General features: G+C 30.0%; 1 protein-coding gene and 1 long non-coding RNA gene across 2 annotated transcripts; one reads left to right on the top strand and one right to left on the bottom strand.

The window, feature by feature from the left end:
* The first annotated feature begins 204 nt into the window (after nt 1-204).
* On the top strand, nt 205-1,103 carry LOC121204942 (uncharacterized). The gene is made up of 2 exons (XR_005900087.1): nt 205-507; nt 808-1,103. It is a non-coding gene; the product is annotated as an uncharacterized lncRNA (long non-coding RNA).
* A 7,388-nt stretch (nt 1,104-8,491) lies between these two features.
* On the bottom strand, nt 8,492-9,228 carry LOC121204943 (uncharacterized). The gene has a single exon (XM_041075798.1). The coding sequence runs from the start codon at nt 8,986-8,988 to the stop codon at nt 8,689-8,691; it is 300 nt and encodes a 99-aa protein (XP_040931732.1). The 5' UTR covers nt 8,989-9,228; the 3' UTR covers nt 8,492-8,688.
* Nucleotides 9,229-18,960: the final 9,732 nt, after the last annotated feature.

Raw genomic sequence — 18,960 nt, forward strand, 5'->3', positions numbered from 1 at the left:
GCACATGGACTAGATGTGAAAATAATCCAGACCTCCAAAACGCAACACTGCACTGCGGACTAAAGTGCAAACGCGCACAAATTAATGAGCTAATTTAAGAAAACAAAACGGATCAGCTAAGGCGCGATTGAATGCGCACGGGAACGGGGAGGACCCAGCTCGAAAATAACCTATTTTTTGCGTAAAGCTACGGGTTCGGGTCCTGGAGCGGGTTGACGCGGGGACCCTCCCCCTTTGAAACGGCGCCGTTTCGTATTTTGCTTAAAACAATAAAAAAAATGGCAATCAGCCATTTTACCAGCCACAAAACCGAGCACCCAATTGCTAGGGTTTCGGCGCCGCAGCTCTGTGGCTTTTCCAGTCCCCTTTGCCCTTTTGGTTGACTTGCAGGCTACCACGGCACCACGCGCGCCTTCATCATCCGTCGTAGCTCTGACCGGATCCCCAAGGATCCGTTTGGCCTTGGACGGAGAGGCAACTGTCGATTAAGTCGGCGTCGATCGACAGGTAAGAGATCCTCCCCCTTCTTTATACTCGTATCACAGATAAAGAAAAATAAATAGGAGATAAATAAAAAAGAAAAACGATGAATGAACAACCTTGAAATCTTTGCTTTCTCTATTTGATTGCTTGATATTCGTTTGTTTTTTGGTGCGTATCTCTGTGTTTATGTTGCGTTCGTAAATGTGCGTAACCAAATACAATCGATCAATTCCTGGCTTTATAGCCGAAACTAAAAGGAAAAATAAAAAATCAAAATACAATCTTTTTGCTTTTTGCTGCTGTCGTTTGTCCATTTCTTCGCAGGTACAGGGGTACGGGGCCAGCTGTGGGGATATGTGGCACTCGACGTGGGGTGTACGGAGGCGTTGAAGGCGGTCGTACGGCGCGAAGGCTGGGGCTCGCCTGCGGTTGCGGCGCAAATGTGAGGAGGAAACCCTAGGGTTTCTTTTCTAAAAACATTGGGCCTATCGGGCTTGTAATCTGGGTTGGTCTTTGATATTGGGCTGTAAGGTATTAGTTTGTATTGGGTCTGGGACTTGGGTTATGTATTTGGACATTTTAATGGACTATCATAATAATAGTTTTTATTTTTGTAATAATTCTTGGTTTTGTATTTGCACGGGCCCGGGCCAAAATTGGTCCTTACAACTTTTACTGGCATTCTTCTCATTGCAAGGGGCGAAGGTAGAAAAAATTTTTAGAGGCGAAATTAAATTATAAATTTTATAATAGTAAAAATATAATTTTTAAAGGACTAAATAAAAAATTATTATTTTTAAAAAGGTCAAATTATAATTTTACTATTATTAATTTAAAATTTTAAAAATTTTAAAAGATAAAAAATAAAAATTTCTCCATGTGCAGAGTACATACTAGCCCGACAGATTCCCCCTTGCTCAGAGCTTGCAACTGCAATAAGAAACTTTTTTCCTATATGATCACAGGTTATATTGAGTTGAAGATAAATCTTTGTCATATTCATTAAAACTCTCCATTAGAATTTCGCCCTTGTAAAGAGAGCAGAGCCACTAGAGCAAAGGAAGGGGATTGAGAAGAATCCTACCCCATAAAATGAAAAATTATTTATTTTATATTTTCAAAATTCATAAGTTTTAAATTAATATATAATAAAATTATAATTTGTCTTTCCCAAAAATGTTAGAATGTTGATTTAATTCTTTTTAAAATTTATAAAAATATAAAATATAAAAATAAGATTATATTTTAAAATATATAGCTACACCCTGCTATCACCTCAACCTCAACCATTTTGGCAATTGAAATTTGGGGTGTTTTCAATGGAATGAAGAACAACTTGGAGATATTATTTCTTGAAACCCAATCTGCAACTCAAATTGCTGATTTGGGAATAAGATTTATGTAAATGCCTTTGGAAATAAAACATTTTCCTTATGAATAGTATTATTGATTCATGCCTGCAACCTTAGAAACTAGATCAAATGAAAATAGTAACTCAGAAAAATCTTAGATTTGCAAACATGTTTATCATCCACAACTATATTCAATTTGATTTCATCTCTGGCAAAAATCTTTAAACATGTTTTGCATCAAAAAGTTGAGAATATTCCAAAGCTCAACCATAAAAAATAAATTGGAGAGGGAAAGAAATACTCTGTTAAACATTTTATTTATAGAACGTCAAAATCTAGTTGTATTAGGACCAAAACAGCTCAAATCCATTACTTTTCTCATATTCTCTTCAGATTTATTATTCACCAGTTTATAAGAAGCAGGTGAAGAAAGGATGTTGGAATGACGAGCAAATGATCTGATATTGGTCCTTGCATGTTGATGAAGCGACCTTATTGTGTAATTCCACCTGCAAATCCCTTGGTCCTTAAGGGCCTCCACTGCACCTATTCTTGCTGCCACAATCCATGCTCTACTCATTGTTGATTTATTTTTTAATTGAGGTTGAGAAAGTGAAATGGAGGTTGGGGTTTTTTATAGGTGAAAAGAGTGGGGAAAATCCCAAAATCAAGAGGCGACTGAAGCCAGATATGCGGATCGAAATTCCCCGGTTTTGGCGACGAAAACCAAATGCTAACTTTTTCACTCACTTTCGGTTTTTGCCGACGAAAACAAGAAATCTGAGGGCTGTTTCCGGTTTTGCTGACAAAATAAAATGTTAGATGTTAAATTTTGATTTAATGTGTAATTTGATAACTGAAATGTGATTTTATTTTAAATATACATATAATATTTTGATTTTAATGTGTAATTTTAAGATTTATCTTCAAAATAAAAATTATGTACTTTTACATATGACCCCTCCTAACCTTTAAATCAGAAAGAAAATATGCTTAAAACGCAGGTTGTAGGTTTGGCAACTTTAGTTTTTATTTTTATTGGGATATTTTATTGTTTATTTATTTCTTATTTCTTTTTGATTTATTATATAGATTAATCTATGAACTTGATAATTATTTTTAAGTTCGTACTTTAAATTTTTTTTTAAAAAAGGTTGATACTTATAAATTTTTGAAAATTTTGATCACATGGATGAATAATACATAAAGAGGTAATACGTTGATTACTCTTTAATTATTACAAAATTAAAAAAAAGAGCTTGAAATTAAATATAAATAAGTTATAATATTATTTTAAATAAATAAAATTCAAAAAGTTGAATATATATTTTACTCAAAAAATATAAAAATAAAAAGCTTTTAGCTAAAAATTTTATGGAACTACAAACAAAATTGAAAAAAAAATAAAGAGTTAAAAAAATCAAAATATTTTAAAATAAAAAAATTGATCAGTCAATTTCCGTCAACATTTGATCTAATGCTTGTCCTCTTTTGTCTACCACTTGTAAAAAAGAAAAGATAATAAATAATAAAAAAAATATTGTAACAAGGCTATAAAAGCCATCATAAAATCAAATGTAAAGGAGAAGGAGAGATAAAAAAATATTGTATTTTCACATAGAGATCAAAAATCCAAAGCAAAAAAAGGTTGATTTTAATTTCTTGTATTCCCTTTGTTCATTTTTCATTTTTGTTATTTTATTTTATTTTCTTTATTATATATATACATAATTTAATTGAATTACTTATTTGAATTCCCTTGCAAACATGTTTATATTTTTCCCTTTAAATCTATTTATGTATACCATTTATTCCCCCAATTTTAAATTATACTTTGTTTTTTTCAAACACTTGTCTATATTACTATTTTTTTTATATACAATGTTTATATTAAGTTTTATGCTTTATGTATCTTGTTAATTGTTGGTAAGTAAATCTTGTTTCAAATTATTTTGTATAATTATTGATTTATATTATATAGTATGTCATTCTTATATTCTTTTGTATATTCTTACATGGTTGCATTTATATAATTCATCTATGTTACAACTTGTTAATATGTATATTATTCGTTTTAAAATTTTATATAGGTACACATTACTATTGCTATGCACATAATATATATTATATACATATATACATTTTTTGAATCTTGGTTTTTAAATTATTTTGCATAACACTAACTTTAAATTTCCTCATATAATACTTATTTTGAAGCTCATTTATATGTTAAACTTTATATACTTTATGTATTATTTATTTTTATTTATTATTTATTTTACGATCTATTGTAAATTTTTTGCATGTATTATCTGTTTATGCATATATATATAATTTAGCTACTTTTAAATTGTTCATTCCAAGTTTATTTGTTTTAACATTTTTTATTACCTTTTAAAATATTTTTCTTAAAATGGATTTTTATTTAACCATTAGTTAAAAATGTTAAATAGTGTATGTGGTAAGATTATTATCATTGGGCATGTTTCAATTTTCGTGTTTGTACTTTTCAAAAAATTGTATAATATATTATTGATATATGTTTTCCATATTTGTTACTTTGTTTTGCATCCCCATGTATTATATTATGATTTAGATTGCCAACCTATTTGCTTGAAATCAACCTATTTGCCTGAAATTATTCATTTCATTTTCTTTGCTTCAAATGAATCGAATAAATACGTTGCAAGTTTGTTTCCATAATCACTCCCTTTTAAAAAAAATAAAAAAAATAAAATTTCAAATCGAGGTAATATTTCGTCTTTGGTAATTCGAGAAATTGTGCCCTAACGTGTTGGGTTTCGATTTTCTGTTTGACCAAATAAATATTCTCTCGAGATTTCGTCCATGTTTTTTTCAAATTAAAAATAAGGCAATATTCCGAATTTAGGAAATTCAAGAAAATAGTACCCTAACTTACTAGGTTTCAATTTTTCTTGTTTAACCTAAATAACTAAATATCCTTTTGAAATTTCAAAATCATGAGTTTTGGAAATTATAAAATGATCTTGTATCGAGGATTTGAAATGTTGTGTTCTATCGTGCTGGGTTGCGCTTTTTCATTTGTTCAAAACAATCGAAGATCCCTTTGGAATTTCACTCACGTTTTCTAAAAACTCTTTAAAATGAAAGAAATGTTCGATGTTTGGCAATTCGGGGAATAGTGCCCTATCGTGTTAGGTTGCAATCTCCCGTTTGTTCAAAATAATCGAATGTCTCTTCAGAATTTCACTCATATCTTCCAAGGTGAGACAATGGTCAATATTTGGAAATTCGAGGAATTGTGCCCTACTGAGCTGGGTATCGATTTTTCGTTGGACCAAATAGTTGGGCATCCTTTTGTTATTTTCGAATTATAAATTTTCGAACGTCGAAACAAGAAGATTTTTGGCAAAGGACTCGGGTTATTCAAATGTTATTAACAAGAACCACATTTCAAAAACATTTTTAATTTTAGACAAAAGGACAGTATTTAATCGATTTGGTACCAATTTTGGGCGTAATGAGGGTGCTAATCCTTCCTCATACGTAACCGACTTCCGAGCCTATTTTCTCATATTTTCGTAGACCAAAATCATTGTTTTAGTAAACCAAAATGTTTTATTAAAACAACCCAAATTTCTAGGTGATCCGATCACACCTAAACAAGAAAAGATTGGTGACGACTCCATTTTCGCTTTCCAAAAAGTCGATCCATCATTTTTAAATAAAAAAAGGAAAAAAAAATGGTTTCGACTGTTATTTTTTTTCAATTGTTTAAAATTGTAACTATTTATATATATTTATTTTTTTATGTATTTTGAATTTTTATATTTTAAAACTATTATAATTAAAAAAAAAGAATAAATCTTGAGAGCTGATTTTGCTTTGAAGCAAGGATATCAAAAAATTATTTTAGTTACAAACTCACTGATTGTGTATAAGAAGATTTTGAAGAGGGATAATCGCAGTAGTTAGAAACTCAAGCTTATCTTGTAGAAATTGGGCTCTGTCTTGGCCAGGATTTCCATGTTCATTTTGAGTTTGTAAGAAGATCCGTTAATTTGGTTGTTGATTGGGTGGTTTCTTATTATAAGAAGAAGATATGTATTTTTTACTAGTTGCGCCAATCATCATCTTCTTTGGCTCATATTCTGGACAAGGATGGTCTACCAGCCCTGTTTGGTTAAGTTTTTTTGGTTTCTGTTCTGTGTTTAATTGCTATGTATAGTGATTGAGTTTTTTTTTTTCCTTTTTCCTTCAATGAATTGTTATTTGACAAAAAAAAAAGAATAATTCAAACGTTACTCTCTTAGATCATGTCACCCAAAATTTTCAAAAAGAAAAATAGATGTTAGTCATAAGTATCAACTTGTGTAATAATAGTCAACCTTAAGTACCAATGTGATCTAAAATAACATGCGAAGTCCCAAAATGAGAAACATTACCACATTCAAGAGTAAATTTATATATCAAACCTTTTTTCTTTTTTTTGGAGTTGAAGAAGTGACTCCTATTATTTAGATTTTGTACTCAATTTTTTGGTTAAAATATGGCATAAGTTTTTATACTTTTTAAAAATTGAAATTTAGTTTTTATATGTTTGTTTTTAAGAATTTAGTATCTCTACTTTTTAGATTTTAAAATTTATATTCTACTGTTAACATAGTTAATTTTTTAGTTAAATTTGTGTTAATTACAATATCATATTTTTAGTTACATAGTGTATTGTTTTTATTTCAAAATCTTACACCAACAAATTTAACCAAAAATATTTAGTAATGTTAACAATTAGACTTAAATTTTAAAATCTAAAAAATATAAAAATTAAATTTCAAACTTTTAAAAAATAGAGGGACTTATGACATATTTTAACCTTTACATTTTCAAGTTTATTATATTCAAGAAAAGAAAGTCATGGTTAAGGCATTAGCATAGATTATTGACATTAAAATTGACATTATGAGATGTTAATAATGTTTGGCCAACCCTATGACCTCCTTCGAGTGGGTTTGGTACTTCATCCCTGCAAACGACCCCAAAAAATTTAATTAAAATAACTAATTATGTTTATATGAAAATGTTATAATAAATGTTCATAATTGCAATAGAATGATTATAAAATAATAAGACAATAAAATAAGAATACACATATTATATTTTACATGGAAACATTTTCGGGAAAAAAATCACGGGCAGAGAAGAAGAAATTCACTAATGTTGAAAAACGAATTATATAAAAAGAGTTTCGACTATATCTATTTAAGGGTTGAAAAACCTGTTCTAATCAAAGTCAAATATTAGAAGTATAGTTCTATATGAACTCAACTTGTGTGATATGGCCTTCGATCTCTTGACCCCACAAATCACTTTATTTTGCTACTGTATTTATTTATTCAACAAGTGATGGGATTCAAGTCACATAAACTCTAACAAAAAAAAAATGGGATGAACCAAATATGAAATATCAAAATTTTTAAGATTATATGATTAAATATTTTGTTAAATACCAAAATTTTAAGGATATTAAAAATTTTAAGGAATTACTAAAATTTCTAAGCGTAACTTTTTTAGATATTTTGAATTATATTACAAATTTTAAGAAAATATCAATAGTTATATGGAAGGTGATTAGACATTTTGATATACCAAAATCATGTTACACAAGTTTTTATCAAAACTTTTAAGAGTTTAACCTTAGATATTTTGATATATCCATAATTTCTAAGGGAATACTAATATTTTTAAGAAACCTCGTTGGAAATTCTGGTACACCAAAATCCGGATTTACAAGCATTTACCAAGATTTCTAACAAAATATTAATATTTATCATAGCATACTTTGATATATACCAAAATTTCTAATGGAGTCCAATATTTCTATAAAACTTTGTTAGAAATTTTGGTATACTAATATTTGGATTTACAACTTTATATCAAAATTTCTAGCAGAGTACCAATATTTCTATGAAATTTCATTAAAATTTTTGGTGTACCAAAATCCGTATTTACAAGCTTTTGTCTAAATTTTCAATGAAATATTAAAATTTCTAAGAGCTTATCCTTAGATATTTTGATAGATACATAAAAATTTTGGTTGGATCCGAAATTGATATTTGTAAAAGTTAGACATTTTTAAAAAACTATTTTAAGAACAGTTATTTCTCCTCCATGTGCAGACAAATCAAGAAATATTATTCTCCAGATATAAAACGTTTACTCGAACAAAATAAATTTAAAAATTATTCTAAATAAGAATGAAATCCAATTACATACAAAAAAAAAATACTTTAATAGTTTCCTTCTCTTATAATTCAATTTCATATTTCAATTCTCATTTTTAGTGTTTATATATATAAAATATCAATAGATATCTATGGCTGTATTATGTCTATTTACATAGTTATCATGTCTATTTACATATAGAGACACCTATTTTCAATTACTTTCTTTCTTCCATTTTATATATACATAGTATGTATATATGATTGATGTAATAATATAAAACTTTAATAGTATATAATATACAACAGTTACCATAGTTTCTAATGGAGTACTAATATTGCTAATGGAGTACAAAACTGTATCCTCAACTAACAAAGAAAAATAAAAGATTTTAGAGATTCAATCTGTATAAAATCCAACCAAAAGAATGGAAATTCAGAGAAAAGAAAGTGTTTACAACCCAACTTTAGATGTATTTCATAAATTTTTTTCATATGATAATCCCCAATACAACAAGATCCAACATAATATGAAAAAAATTTGAAAAGGCTGATTTACACCAATTCAGATCATCTCTCTCTATAAATTTTTTTCTCTAACAAAAAGGATAAAAGCTGTAGTAATTTGTATGAACCAAATGCATAGAACATTAAAATCTAACAGTATTAGGACCCCAACAGTTCAAATCCATAACTTTCTTCATAGTCTGCTCAGCTTTCCTCATCTTTTCCTCCCTCAACTTATTTGAAACAGCAGCAGCAGCAGAAGAAGATGAAGAAGAAGAAGAAGAAAAGAAAGAAGAAGATCTGATATTGTTCTTGGCATGTTGATGCAGTGACCTAATGGTGTAATTCCACCTGCAAATGCCTTGGTCTTTCAATGCCTCAACTGCTCCGATTGTGGCTGCCACAATCCAGGCTTTGCTTGCTGAAACTGCTCCACTGCTCATTCTTCAAAAATGGGTCTTTGATGGGATTTTGCTTGGAGGTTTAGATTGAGATTTTTGGTTGGTGAAAGGGAAGTTGGTTTGGTTTTATATAGGAAAGTGGGTTTGGTTTTACATATAAAGGTGGGGGGAAGAACAGGACCCATGGTTTTGGGAGACAAAACCAAGGGGCTTGAAGGGTGGGTGGGTTATGCCATAGGAGATTCTTGAGTTTTACGCGTTGGAAAATATAAACTGATGGCTTGAACATGTGACTGTCTTGGAATCGACTTTATAGAAAGATTCTAGGAACCATCCTCACTTGGCGTCCCTATTTAAATTTTATTACATGTATTTCGACCTCATCATGTGACGGCTGTCTCTGTTTAAGTTCCAGGATTTCGTTGGAAAGTTGGAAGGGTTTTAGATTAAATATTAGGACTAAAAAAATTATTAAAATACGAATTGAGTTTGAGTAAAACTGTTTATAAGTTAGGTTGAGTTGAGCTTAGTAACATATTTTGTGATTGTTCAAGTCTGATTCGATTCGAAATATGTATATAAAATTTTGTCTAAATTCATTTATATTTGTAATAGATTAATCTAAACCTATTTTAGGCTCGTCCATATTATTTTTAAAATTTTTTAAAAATTATATTATATTATTTTAATATTTAATAAAAAATTTATATTTTTTTATTTATTGAAAGTTTTTATAAAGTCATCTTAATTATTTTAATGTTTATATTAGAGTAATGTTATATATTTAGTATAAGTTTATTTCTTATTGTGTTCTAAATTATAAAATATATAAAAATAATATAATATAAAGTATTATAAACTTAAAAGCGGGTTGGCTAGGCTCAATTCTTGAATGTTTAAGTTTGAGCTCGAACTATATTTTAAATGAGCCTAATTTTTTCCCAAGCCCTCGGACTTGATATTTTTGTCAAGCCTTCTCAAATTTCAGGCGGGTCATTGGGCCTAGACAAGTAACCCGACCCATAAACAGGTCTCAGTTTGAGTTTTAATATTTAAATTTTTAATTTGATTTGGTCGTTTTTTAAAGTTTGTACAATATTATATTATGTTATTTTTATATAATATACAATTTCGAACACATGAAATTTAAATTTATGATAATATATAATATTATGATCTAAACATTAAAAATGTCAAATTGATTATATATAAAATTTCAATAACTGAAAAATATATAAAAAGATTAAATTATAAATTATAAATAATATAAATATAAATATTTTTTTAAATTTTAAAAAATAATATAGGCTTAGATTAGTTATTGTACAAATATGAGTGAATTTAGATAAAAATTTTCCACAATATTGGTTATAATTTTGTGCCTTATATTGAGTCTAATTGTAGTTATATGTATTACTTGTAATTATGGGTTCTACATCTACCTTCAACAACAACAATAACATTAAATTCAACGTGTAATAATTTTTTTTAATTTTAAAAATATGATATTAATTATTTTAATAAAAAATAATAAGCTTATTTAATTAAAAGGGTATTACAACTTTTGGCCTTTGAATTTGGTAAGTAGGTTTACATTGGTTCTTGAATTTTTTTTATCCATTTTCACCTTTGAACTTGAAACTAGTTATTAATTTAAACCCATTCTGTTAATGACAGTGAAAAAACAGGGGATAATGTAACTTTTGGCCCCTAAACTTGGCAAGTAGGTCTATATTGGCCCATTAACTAGACAATTAGGTTCATTTTGGTACATGTACCTTTTTTTTGGTCCATTTTGAACTTGACAATTAAGTTCATTTTGATCCTTAAACTTGAAAAATCTAAAAGGTTAGTGATGTGGCACTTTGAGTTTGAAAAAAAAATTAGATGATGATGATATGGTACAATCTCAAAGTGTCATATTTAGTGTTTTAATAATTGAACCCATGGTTGAATAGGATAGACAACCAGTTCTCGATTCAACCAGTTCGATCAATTCAATCGTTGGTCTAACAATAATTAAATAAATAATTAAAATTCTTAAAAAATTTAAAAAAAGAAAAAAAGAAAGATAAAACCAGATTTGGTTAAAATTCTCATAAATGCTAATTTTATAAAAAAAATGACCGGATTAGGCCGGTTTTTGAAAAATTATTGGATTAGGCTGAAAAGACAAAAACACTTCCAATTGGAAGTATTTTTCTTCTGTTAGGATTATTTTATTTTAGGGTTAGAGTTTTGCTTTTTGTTAAGGTAGGGTTAGGGTCTTGTATGTTTTAGTGTTTTAGAGTTTATGGGTTTAGGGTTTTTTTATATTTTTTATTTTTTTATATAATTTTTTGACTTTTTATAATTTTTTAGTTATTTTAAAATATATATTTTAAAATATCTAATATTATATTTTAAAATTTGAAATTATCTATTGCCAAATTTGGTGTAATTTTAAAAAATGACAGGTACTAAAAGAGTATTTACAACAATCGTATATTCGAATTGTGAAATTTAATTCAATTCAAAATCGAAACTCGAACTAATCAAAACTCTTAGTTTGTAATTTTTTTTGATTTTTTAATGCAACTGAGTTTTGATCACTCGCAACTTACGATAAGTTAAAGTCCACCAGATTTTTCAAAAAAAATTATCTCGGGATACCTAATGGGTGAGTGGGAAATTGTAGGAGTTGAAAATGGTAATGAGAAAACGCTCCACGTAGGGCGCGTTTTCAATGAATATTTCTGACATGTCACTAAAAATGCGCCCTATGTGGAGTGTTTTCCCTCTACCAAATTCAACACGTGCAAACTTCCCACTCACCCGAGAAAGTTTTCTGAATCAATTGCCACTCACCCCGACTTTATAAAAGGATGACTTTTAGCATTGTGTGCTATAAGACAATTTCGAGCAAACAAAATGGCAAGAAGAATCGCAAGAAGAGGAACCGCAAGGCATTTTCTAAGGCATAATTTGGAGCAAACACGTAATTACATCAAGTAAGGTTTGATTTTTTTTATTCATATATAATTACAACTCTATTTTTTTGCATAATGCTTTTGTTTTGAACATGTGAAACAAGTTATTTCATTGAAAATGAGTGGACGAATTAATGTTGTTTATTACGACAGTGAAGTCTGTGACATCGATAATGGGGTTTTTTTTAATCAGAAAACACAATGTGGTTGCATTTCAACCCTAACGTACAATTTTCGGAGCTACATGTAAGAATTAGGTAAAAAATCATCGGATCCAACCAGATGAGAGTATTTTTATTAAAATATCGATTCTGTGCTTCGGTTGACCTTGTCAAATATGACGCTTTCGAAATTAGAGGCGCAAGGGGGATGGAGGCGATAGTGCAAGTGCATATTGCTAGTGGATCACCAATACTCAAGTTATATGTGAAGTTTGAAATCACAGATGAAGGCGATTAAAGGTTGACATAAGTTCCAGTTTGAGAGGTCGGAATAGAAGAACAAGTTAAGAGTCTAACAACGTAGTTGTGAGGTGGCTCACTTCTTTGTTAGAAAGTTTCTATTATGATATCTCATAATCATCAATGGGAAGACACTCATCGGTTTAGCCTTAGATTTCAACTGCGACAGGCAACACATCCAACAGTCAGGTTTTGGTAGTAACCCAAAATATTGGATCCCAGTACGACACTCAGTTGTGGTTTTGATTTGAACTTCGGTCAACCGATGTTCATGCTGGGAACATTTACAGGGGAATGACATCAAGTTCCAGCGGTTGACAATCAGCAGATGATTTTGGTTGTTTTGACAAATATACTATAAGGGATGATGTACTCCTAATAACGTCCATCGGTGAAGGGATATCCAACCCTAAAGGTTTTGGTGGAGTTAAGAATGAAGAGGGTACTGAATTGAAGTTGGTCCAATCTTGGAGCCAAGGGTTGATGGTTCAACAATTGCATTATTTTCTAAACAAAAGCCGATTTCAACTGAACCAGAAAATGAAGGTTCAGGCGGTGAAGGTCCAAGCAAAGATTCTGAATAAGATCTGCTGTTCAAGGATTACTCACCTCCGACCCACCATGTGGATTTTTTAGCAGAATGAGAGTTGAAAGTTGTAGAATTCCTACACAAAAGATCATACCATGTGAGTTCTTCATTGGATTAAGGCCTCATTTGGTTTGACTTTTAGCACCAGTGAAGTGCAGTTGGGGTAGGTTTATGCTTTTAATCTCATTGATATGCTGTTTAGTTCAGTATTACAGTTCAGTGAAAATTAATTTCAACCTCACTGCTGTGCTGAAAAGGGGCTGGAGATTTCAACAGCAATTAAGGGCATTGGGGCAGTGGGTATTTTTAACAGACAAAAATACCCATACTTTTATTTATTATTTTATCATTTTATCCTTGAAAGTTAAACTGATTTCTTTCCCAACCTCATTTGTTTTTAGATTTGGGAAGAAAACAACTGTTTATTTTACCATTGTATGGGGTGTTTGTGCTGGTTCTTCTTTTTCATATCTGCGATTTCTTTTTCTTTTTCTCTTCAGTTATCAGCCACCACTGTGTCCACCATTTTGTTCAGGATCTGATCTGTATCCCGTGTCGAAATCCGTCGAAACTGCCGAGTCCAGGTAATGAATTAGTTCTTTCCTCTTTCTTTGAGATTGGTATAATCTATAAGTATAGAATGAAGCCTCTGTAACAAAAGAAATATATGAAACAACAAATCTAGAAAGGTATATATTTATGATCTCCTTTAGTTGCGGGTTTAACGCATGCACAAAAGATCATACCATGTGAGTTCTTCATTGGATTAAGGCCTCATTTGGTTTGACTTTTAGCACCAGTGAGGTGCAGTTGGGGTAGGTTTATGCTTTTAATCTCATTGATATGCTGTTTAGTTCAGTATTACAGTTCAGTGAAAATTAATTTCAACCTCACTGCTGTGCTGAAAAGGGGCTGGAGATTTCAACAGCAATTAAGGGCATTGGGGCAGTGGGTATTTTTAACAGACAAAAATACTCATACTTTTATTTATTATTTTATCATTTTATCCTTGAAAGTTAAACTGATTTCTTTCCCAACCTCATTTGTTTTAGATTTGGGAAGAAAACAACTGTTTATTTTACCATTGTATGGGGTGTTTGTGCTGGTTCTTCTTTTTCATATCTGCGATTTCTTTTTCTTTTTCTCTTCAGTTATCAGCCACCACTGTGTCCACCATTTTGTTTAGGATCTGATCTGTATCCCGTGTCGAAATTCGTCGAAACTGCCGAGTCCAGGTAATGAATTAGTTCTTTCCTCTTTCTTTGAGATTGGTATAATCTATAAGTATAGAATGAAGCCTCTGTAACAAAAGAAATATATGAAACAACAAATCTAGAAAGGTATATATTTATGATCTCCTTTAGTTGCGGGTTTAACGCATGCACAAAAGGGTGATTTCTTCTTCTTCTGCATGTTTCTTACCCCACCGTAAAGATGATGCACCAATAGCTTATTTTAATATTGAAGAAAATATTGACAAAAAAAAGCAGACTTTTCTCAAACTTGGAAGTTGATAGGGAGCATTTGAAACAAAGTGAGATTCTGGAAGGTGAGAATTCCAATTGGCATTTTCTAAGACTTGGAATATTTATGGCCAAAGGAGTCCTTTCTTTTCAAATCATATCTCCATGTTATTCCTCCATTACTATTTATTATATTATTCCTCCATATATGCTATTTAGATTTTCAAAGATTATGAATTTAAAGTGGGTTTTTTTAACCAAAATAATTAATTTATATTTCATATAGTTATGAAGCCCCTTGCTGCTGAAGTTTGAAGCAGAGTAGGCTTCCCTACTATTGACGGATTGGCTCAAAAGTTTGAAAGTCATATCCAACATAAGACTTGCCATCTCATATTAATTTCTTGAACTATAAATTCAACTTAGCAAACCCTTTTTTTTTCTTTTTGCAGAAAATGACAAGTACATGCATGCACATGCAATTTCTTTTTCCAATAAAAATGCTTTCCTTGTACAATATTAACACTGCTTCAACACTACTGAATCTTATTCATGTTTCTCCTTAGCCGAATGCTTAATTTGATTCATCAAGTCTTTTTATGCTTTCTCAAACTCATTTATTACCTTCCAAAATTTTCAGAGCTGATCCAATTTAAGTAAGCAATGAGGAAATTAGAATTAATAAATATTCTTTTGAAAAAAAAAACCAAAGAGTATCATAACTTGTAATTGTAGTGGTCATATGTTGTTAAATCTATTATTGTTACATGGTACATCTGTTAGTGATTTTTGTCTCTTCTTTATTTATCCTAATGTTTCTCCTTTTTGATTTTAATGTCTGCAGCGACAAGAGCAACTATCTAAATTCATCCAAAAGTAAGAGGTAATTTAATGTCTTTAAAAATGCCTTTATTCATTTTGAAAAGATAGTCATAATCAATTATCCTTTCTATATCCTCGTTATTGTTTACCACAGATCTTTGAGAATTTTTTCTTTAGTGCTCATCTTTTGGCTTTCATCCATTTGTGATGTATTATCTTATTTTTTATGAAACTATATTATTATATCTAATTATATATTTATGGTTTTATATCGTTTGACATTAAAAATCAAAATAATAATAATAAATGGTAAAGACATGAAATTTTGTGGAGGGAGATAGTACATTAACAACAAAAGCTATTTGGGATGATGATCTGACGTTGATATTTTGTGAACTTTGCGTGAATGAAGTCAATGCTGGTAATAGACCGACAACTCATCTAAACTCAAAAGGATGGGAAAATGTCATTGCTCTTTTTCAAGTAAAAACACAAAAAAATTATGGAAAACCTCAATTGAAAAATAAGTGGGATACAATAAAAAAGGAATGGAGGTTATGGAGGGAGTTGCTTAAGGAATCTACAGGTATTGGATGGTGTCCATCTAAGAAGACGGTCGATGCTGCCGAAGAATGATGGTCTGAAAAAATACAGGTTAGTGTTAAATTTATCATTATTTTAATGCATAAAGTTTATTGAAATTAATAATTTAGAATTATAAAATTATTAGTATAACATTTAACATTTAACATGTTATGTAGGAAAATCCTTATTTTAAAGGATTTAGAAGAAATGAATTGAACCACGATTGAATAAGTTAATGTGGCAAATGTTTGGTGGCATTGTAGCCACCGAAGAGAATGCATGGGCACCTTCGTCTGGTGTTCTTCCAAGTGGGGTTCCTATGGGAGATGATACACCTAATGAGGGATTTGGTGATTCAGATGAACATAGTAATGAGAATGAAGGTATTCCTCCTAATGAGGTGCCATAAAACCCTTCTCAAGAAACTCCTAATCAAAGAAAACAAACACTTGGGGTTGTACACGGTAAAGGAAAAAAATCAAGTTCAAGTAAAAAATCATCAAGAAATACATTAACTACTCAGATCGAGAAATTGTGTGACAGTATGGCTAGTCCAAGGAAGTCTGTGAATGAAATTATTTTTCTTCACTCTCAATATACTATTTCAAATGCAATGGATGCTTTGCGTGCTTTGGGAGATGAAATTCCAAAAAAAGATGAACTGTACTATTTTGCCATCAAAATGTTCCAAATATCGGTGAAACGAGAAGTGTTTTTGAACTTAGATCCAGATGTTAGGGTTTGGTGGCTTCAACGTGAGTATACAAAATCCAATTGCATTGTTACAGGCCAATTTTGGGCCCTTTACAAGATACCCGAAGCCCACTAACCATTACTCACTTATATCAAACCCACTTGCATTTACAACATTAACCCATTAATCCCAAAACAACCTACCAAGCTAACCCAAAACCCAATTACAACCCTTACCTACTAACCTTACAAAACCATTACCCATAAATATCCTCAACCCAATACAAACTTATCAGACCCACTTAAACCCCTAAAACCCACTAACCCATCAAACCCAACAAATTACATAGCCCAATACATTTAAACCCCAACCCGTTAGCCCAACGAGACCTAAGCCCGAGTCAGAAAATAGAAACCCTAGCCGAACCTACCCCCCCACTTGCCCGCTTGCGCCGCAACCACTAACACCACCGGCCAACCACCCTCTGACTCACCTGCTCCACCATTTGCCCATCCCCTGCAAGGACAAAAAAGAAGACATGACAGAAACAGTAAAAATGGATGTAAAAGAGTTATAAAACCCGATTCAAAAACATTGTAGAGGGTTCGGCAGTTTTGAAAACACAAAAAATAAGAAAATCATTTCAAATACAGAATCAAAATAGCAGTCCATTGAGCATTTAGATTCAATAACAACGTTCAAAGAAAACGAAATATCAATGATCAACAAATCAGAAGCTAAAAGACCAAAATGTGATTTTTTTTATATTTCTATTTCGTTTTAAAACCTATTTTAATCACCTATACATATTGAAATACAATAAAATAATAAGATAAACAAGTGAAATAAAAAAAAGAGAAAAAAATTGAAATTTTACCTCTCCGGCCACCGTGTACGATGGCCGGCGCTGGCGCCGCCGACGATCCAGCGACCAGACCGGTGACCGGTCCATGGTCGAATTTCGCCCCCTCCCCTCTCTTCCTCTTTTTTTTTCCTTCCTACCAACACAATTGATTTTTTTTTTAGGATTTAGGCTTTTTATAGCCATCCAAAACGACGTTGTTTTGGGGGCTGCCTTTTAACCCAAAAACGACGTCGTTTTGAGCATGACCCAAACCGTCCGACCCGACCCGCTAGAGGATCCGCGTGTTTTTGATTGAATGGGATATTTATGTGTGTGGTCCTTCTGCTTTTTAGGCGTTTTACAATTCAGTTTCTATTTATTTATAAATTGGCCCTGAAATTTGTTATGATTCTCAAATTGATCCTCTATGATGCGCATCGTTTTAAAGGCTTTGGAAAATTGCTCTTTTGGCCCCCTCACCGTTTTATGCGCATTCAAATGAGTCCTTTCCTCTTTGCTTTCCTTTAAAATTAGCCCCAAACTTTGTTTTTTAATTCGATTTAGTCCTCTTTGTTATATTACTGCTTTATTTTTAAATTATTTGTTTTTTCATTTTCTGTTATTTATTATTATTAATTATAATCTTTATATATTCATTATATTTACTATATTTTATGTATGTAGTGGTGTATATTGTATTTTGTACATATATGTGTATATATTTAGTATATTTATATATTTATGAAACATTATTATTAGTTCTTTTTAAAATGTATATTATGTAAATATTTTAATATTGTATTCTATATATATATTTCTCATATATTAAAAACATATGATCTCAATAAAATTATGTGCATTTTAGTGTATACCTATATATTTTTGAAATATTGTCAATAGTTTTTATTATTTTTTTAATACGTATATATTATGTATATTTACTACATTATATTTTTTATGCATATATTTCAAATAATATATATTAAGTATTTCTTACGTCATTATTATATATGTACGTATTTATGTATCGTACGAGCATTTTATCACTTCTAATATGTATATAGTATGTATTTATATATCATATATTTTTCTTATTTATTTAATATTTTTACTATTAGTTGCATATTTTGATGTTACTTCATGTATATATTTTTAATAACTATCATGTACATTTTTAATGCCATATATATATTGTATATTTTTCAATAACTATATTATATGCATATACTATGTAAATATCTTAATGCAATATTTTGTATATACCACTACTCTACGTCTATTTATGTTGCATTGTTAATGGTTTTCTTTTACTATTATTATCCCTAATATATGTATGCATTTTCTAATACTTTATCATATATATATGTATATGTATTTTTGTTGTATTATGTACATATATATATATAGTATTATCTTAATTACTTTATTTTAATATTGTTATTATATTATATTTGTTTTTTTATATATTATATCATCATTTTAGTATTGCTGTTATATAATATTAGTGTATATTTTTATTATATATGTATACATATATATATTTGCACATAGTATCACTTTCAACTTTATTGTAATATTTTTATATAT

This window comes from Gossypium hirsutum, chromosome A01 (genome assembly GCF_007990345.1).
Source record: "Gossypium hirsutum isolate 1008001.06 chromosome A01, Gossypium_hirsutum_v2.1, whole genome shotgun sequence".
Lineage (NCBI taxonomy): Eukaryota > Viridiplantae > Streptophyta > Magnoliopsida > Malvales > Malvaceae > Gossypium > Gossypium hirsutum.

Coding starts and splice junctions, on each gene's coding strand:
- LOC121204943 (XM_041075798.1), bottom strand. CDS start 8,988: ATGAGCAGTGGAGCAGTTTCAGCAAGCAAAGCCTGGATTGTGGCAGCC.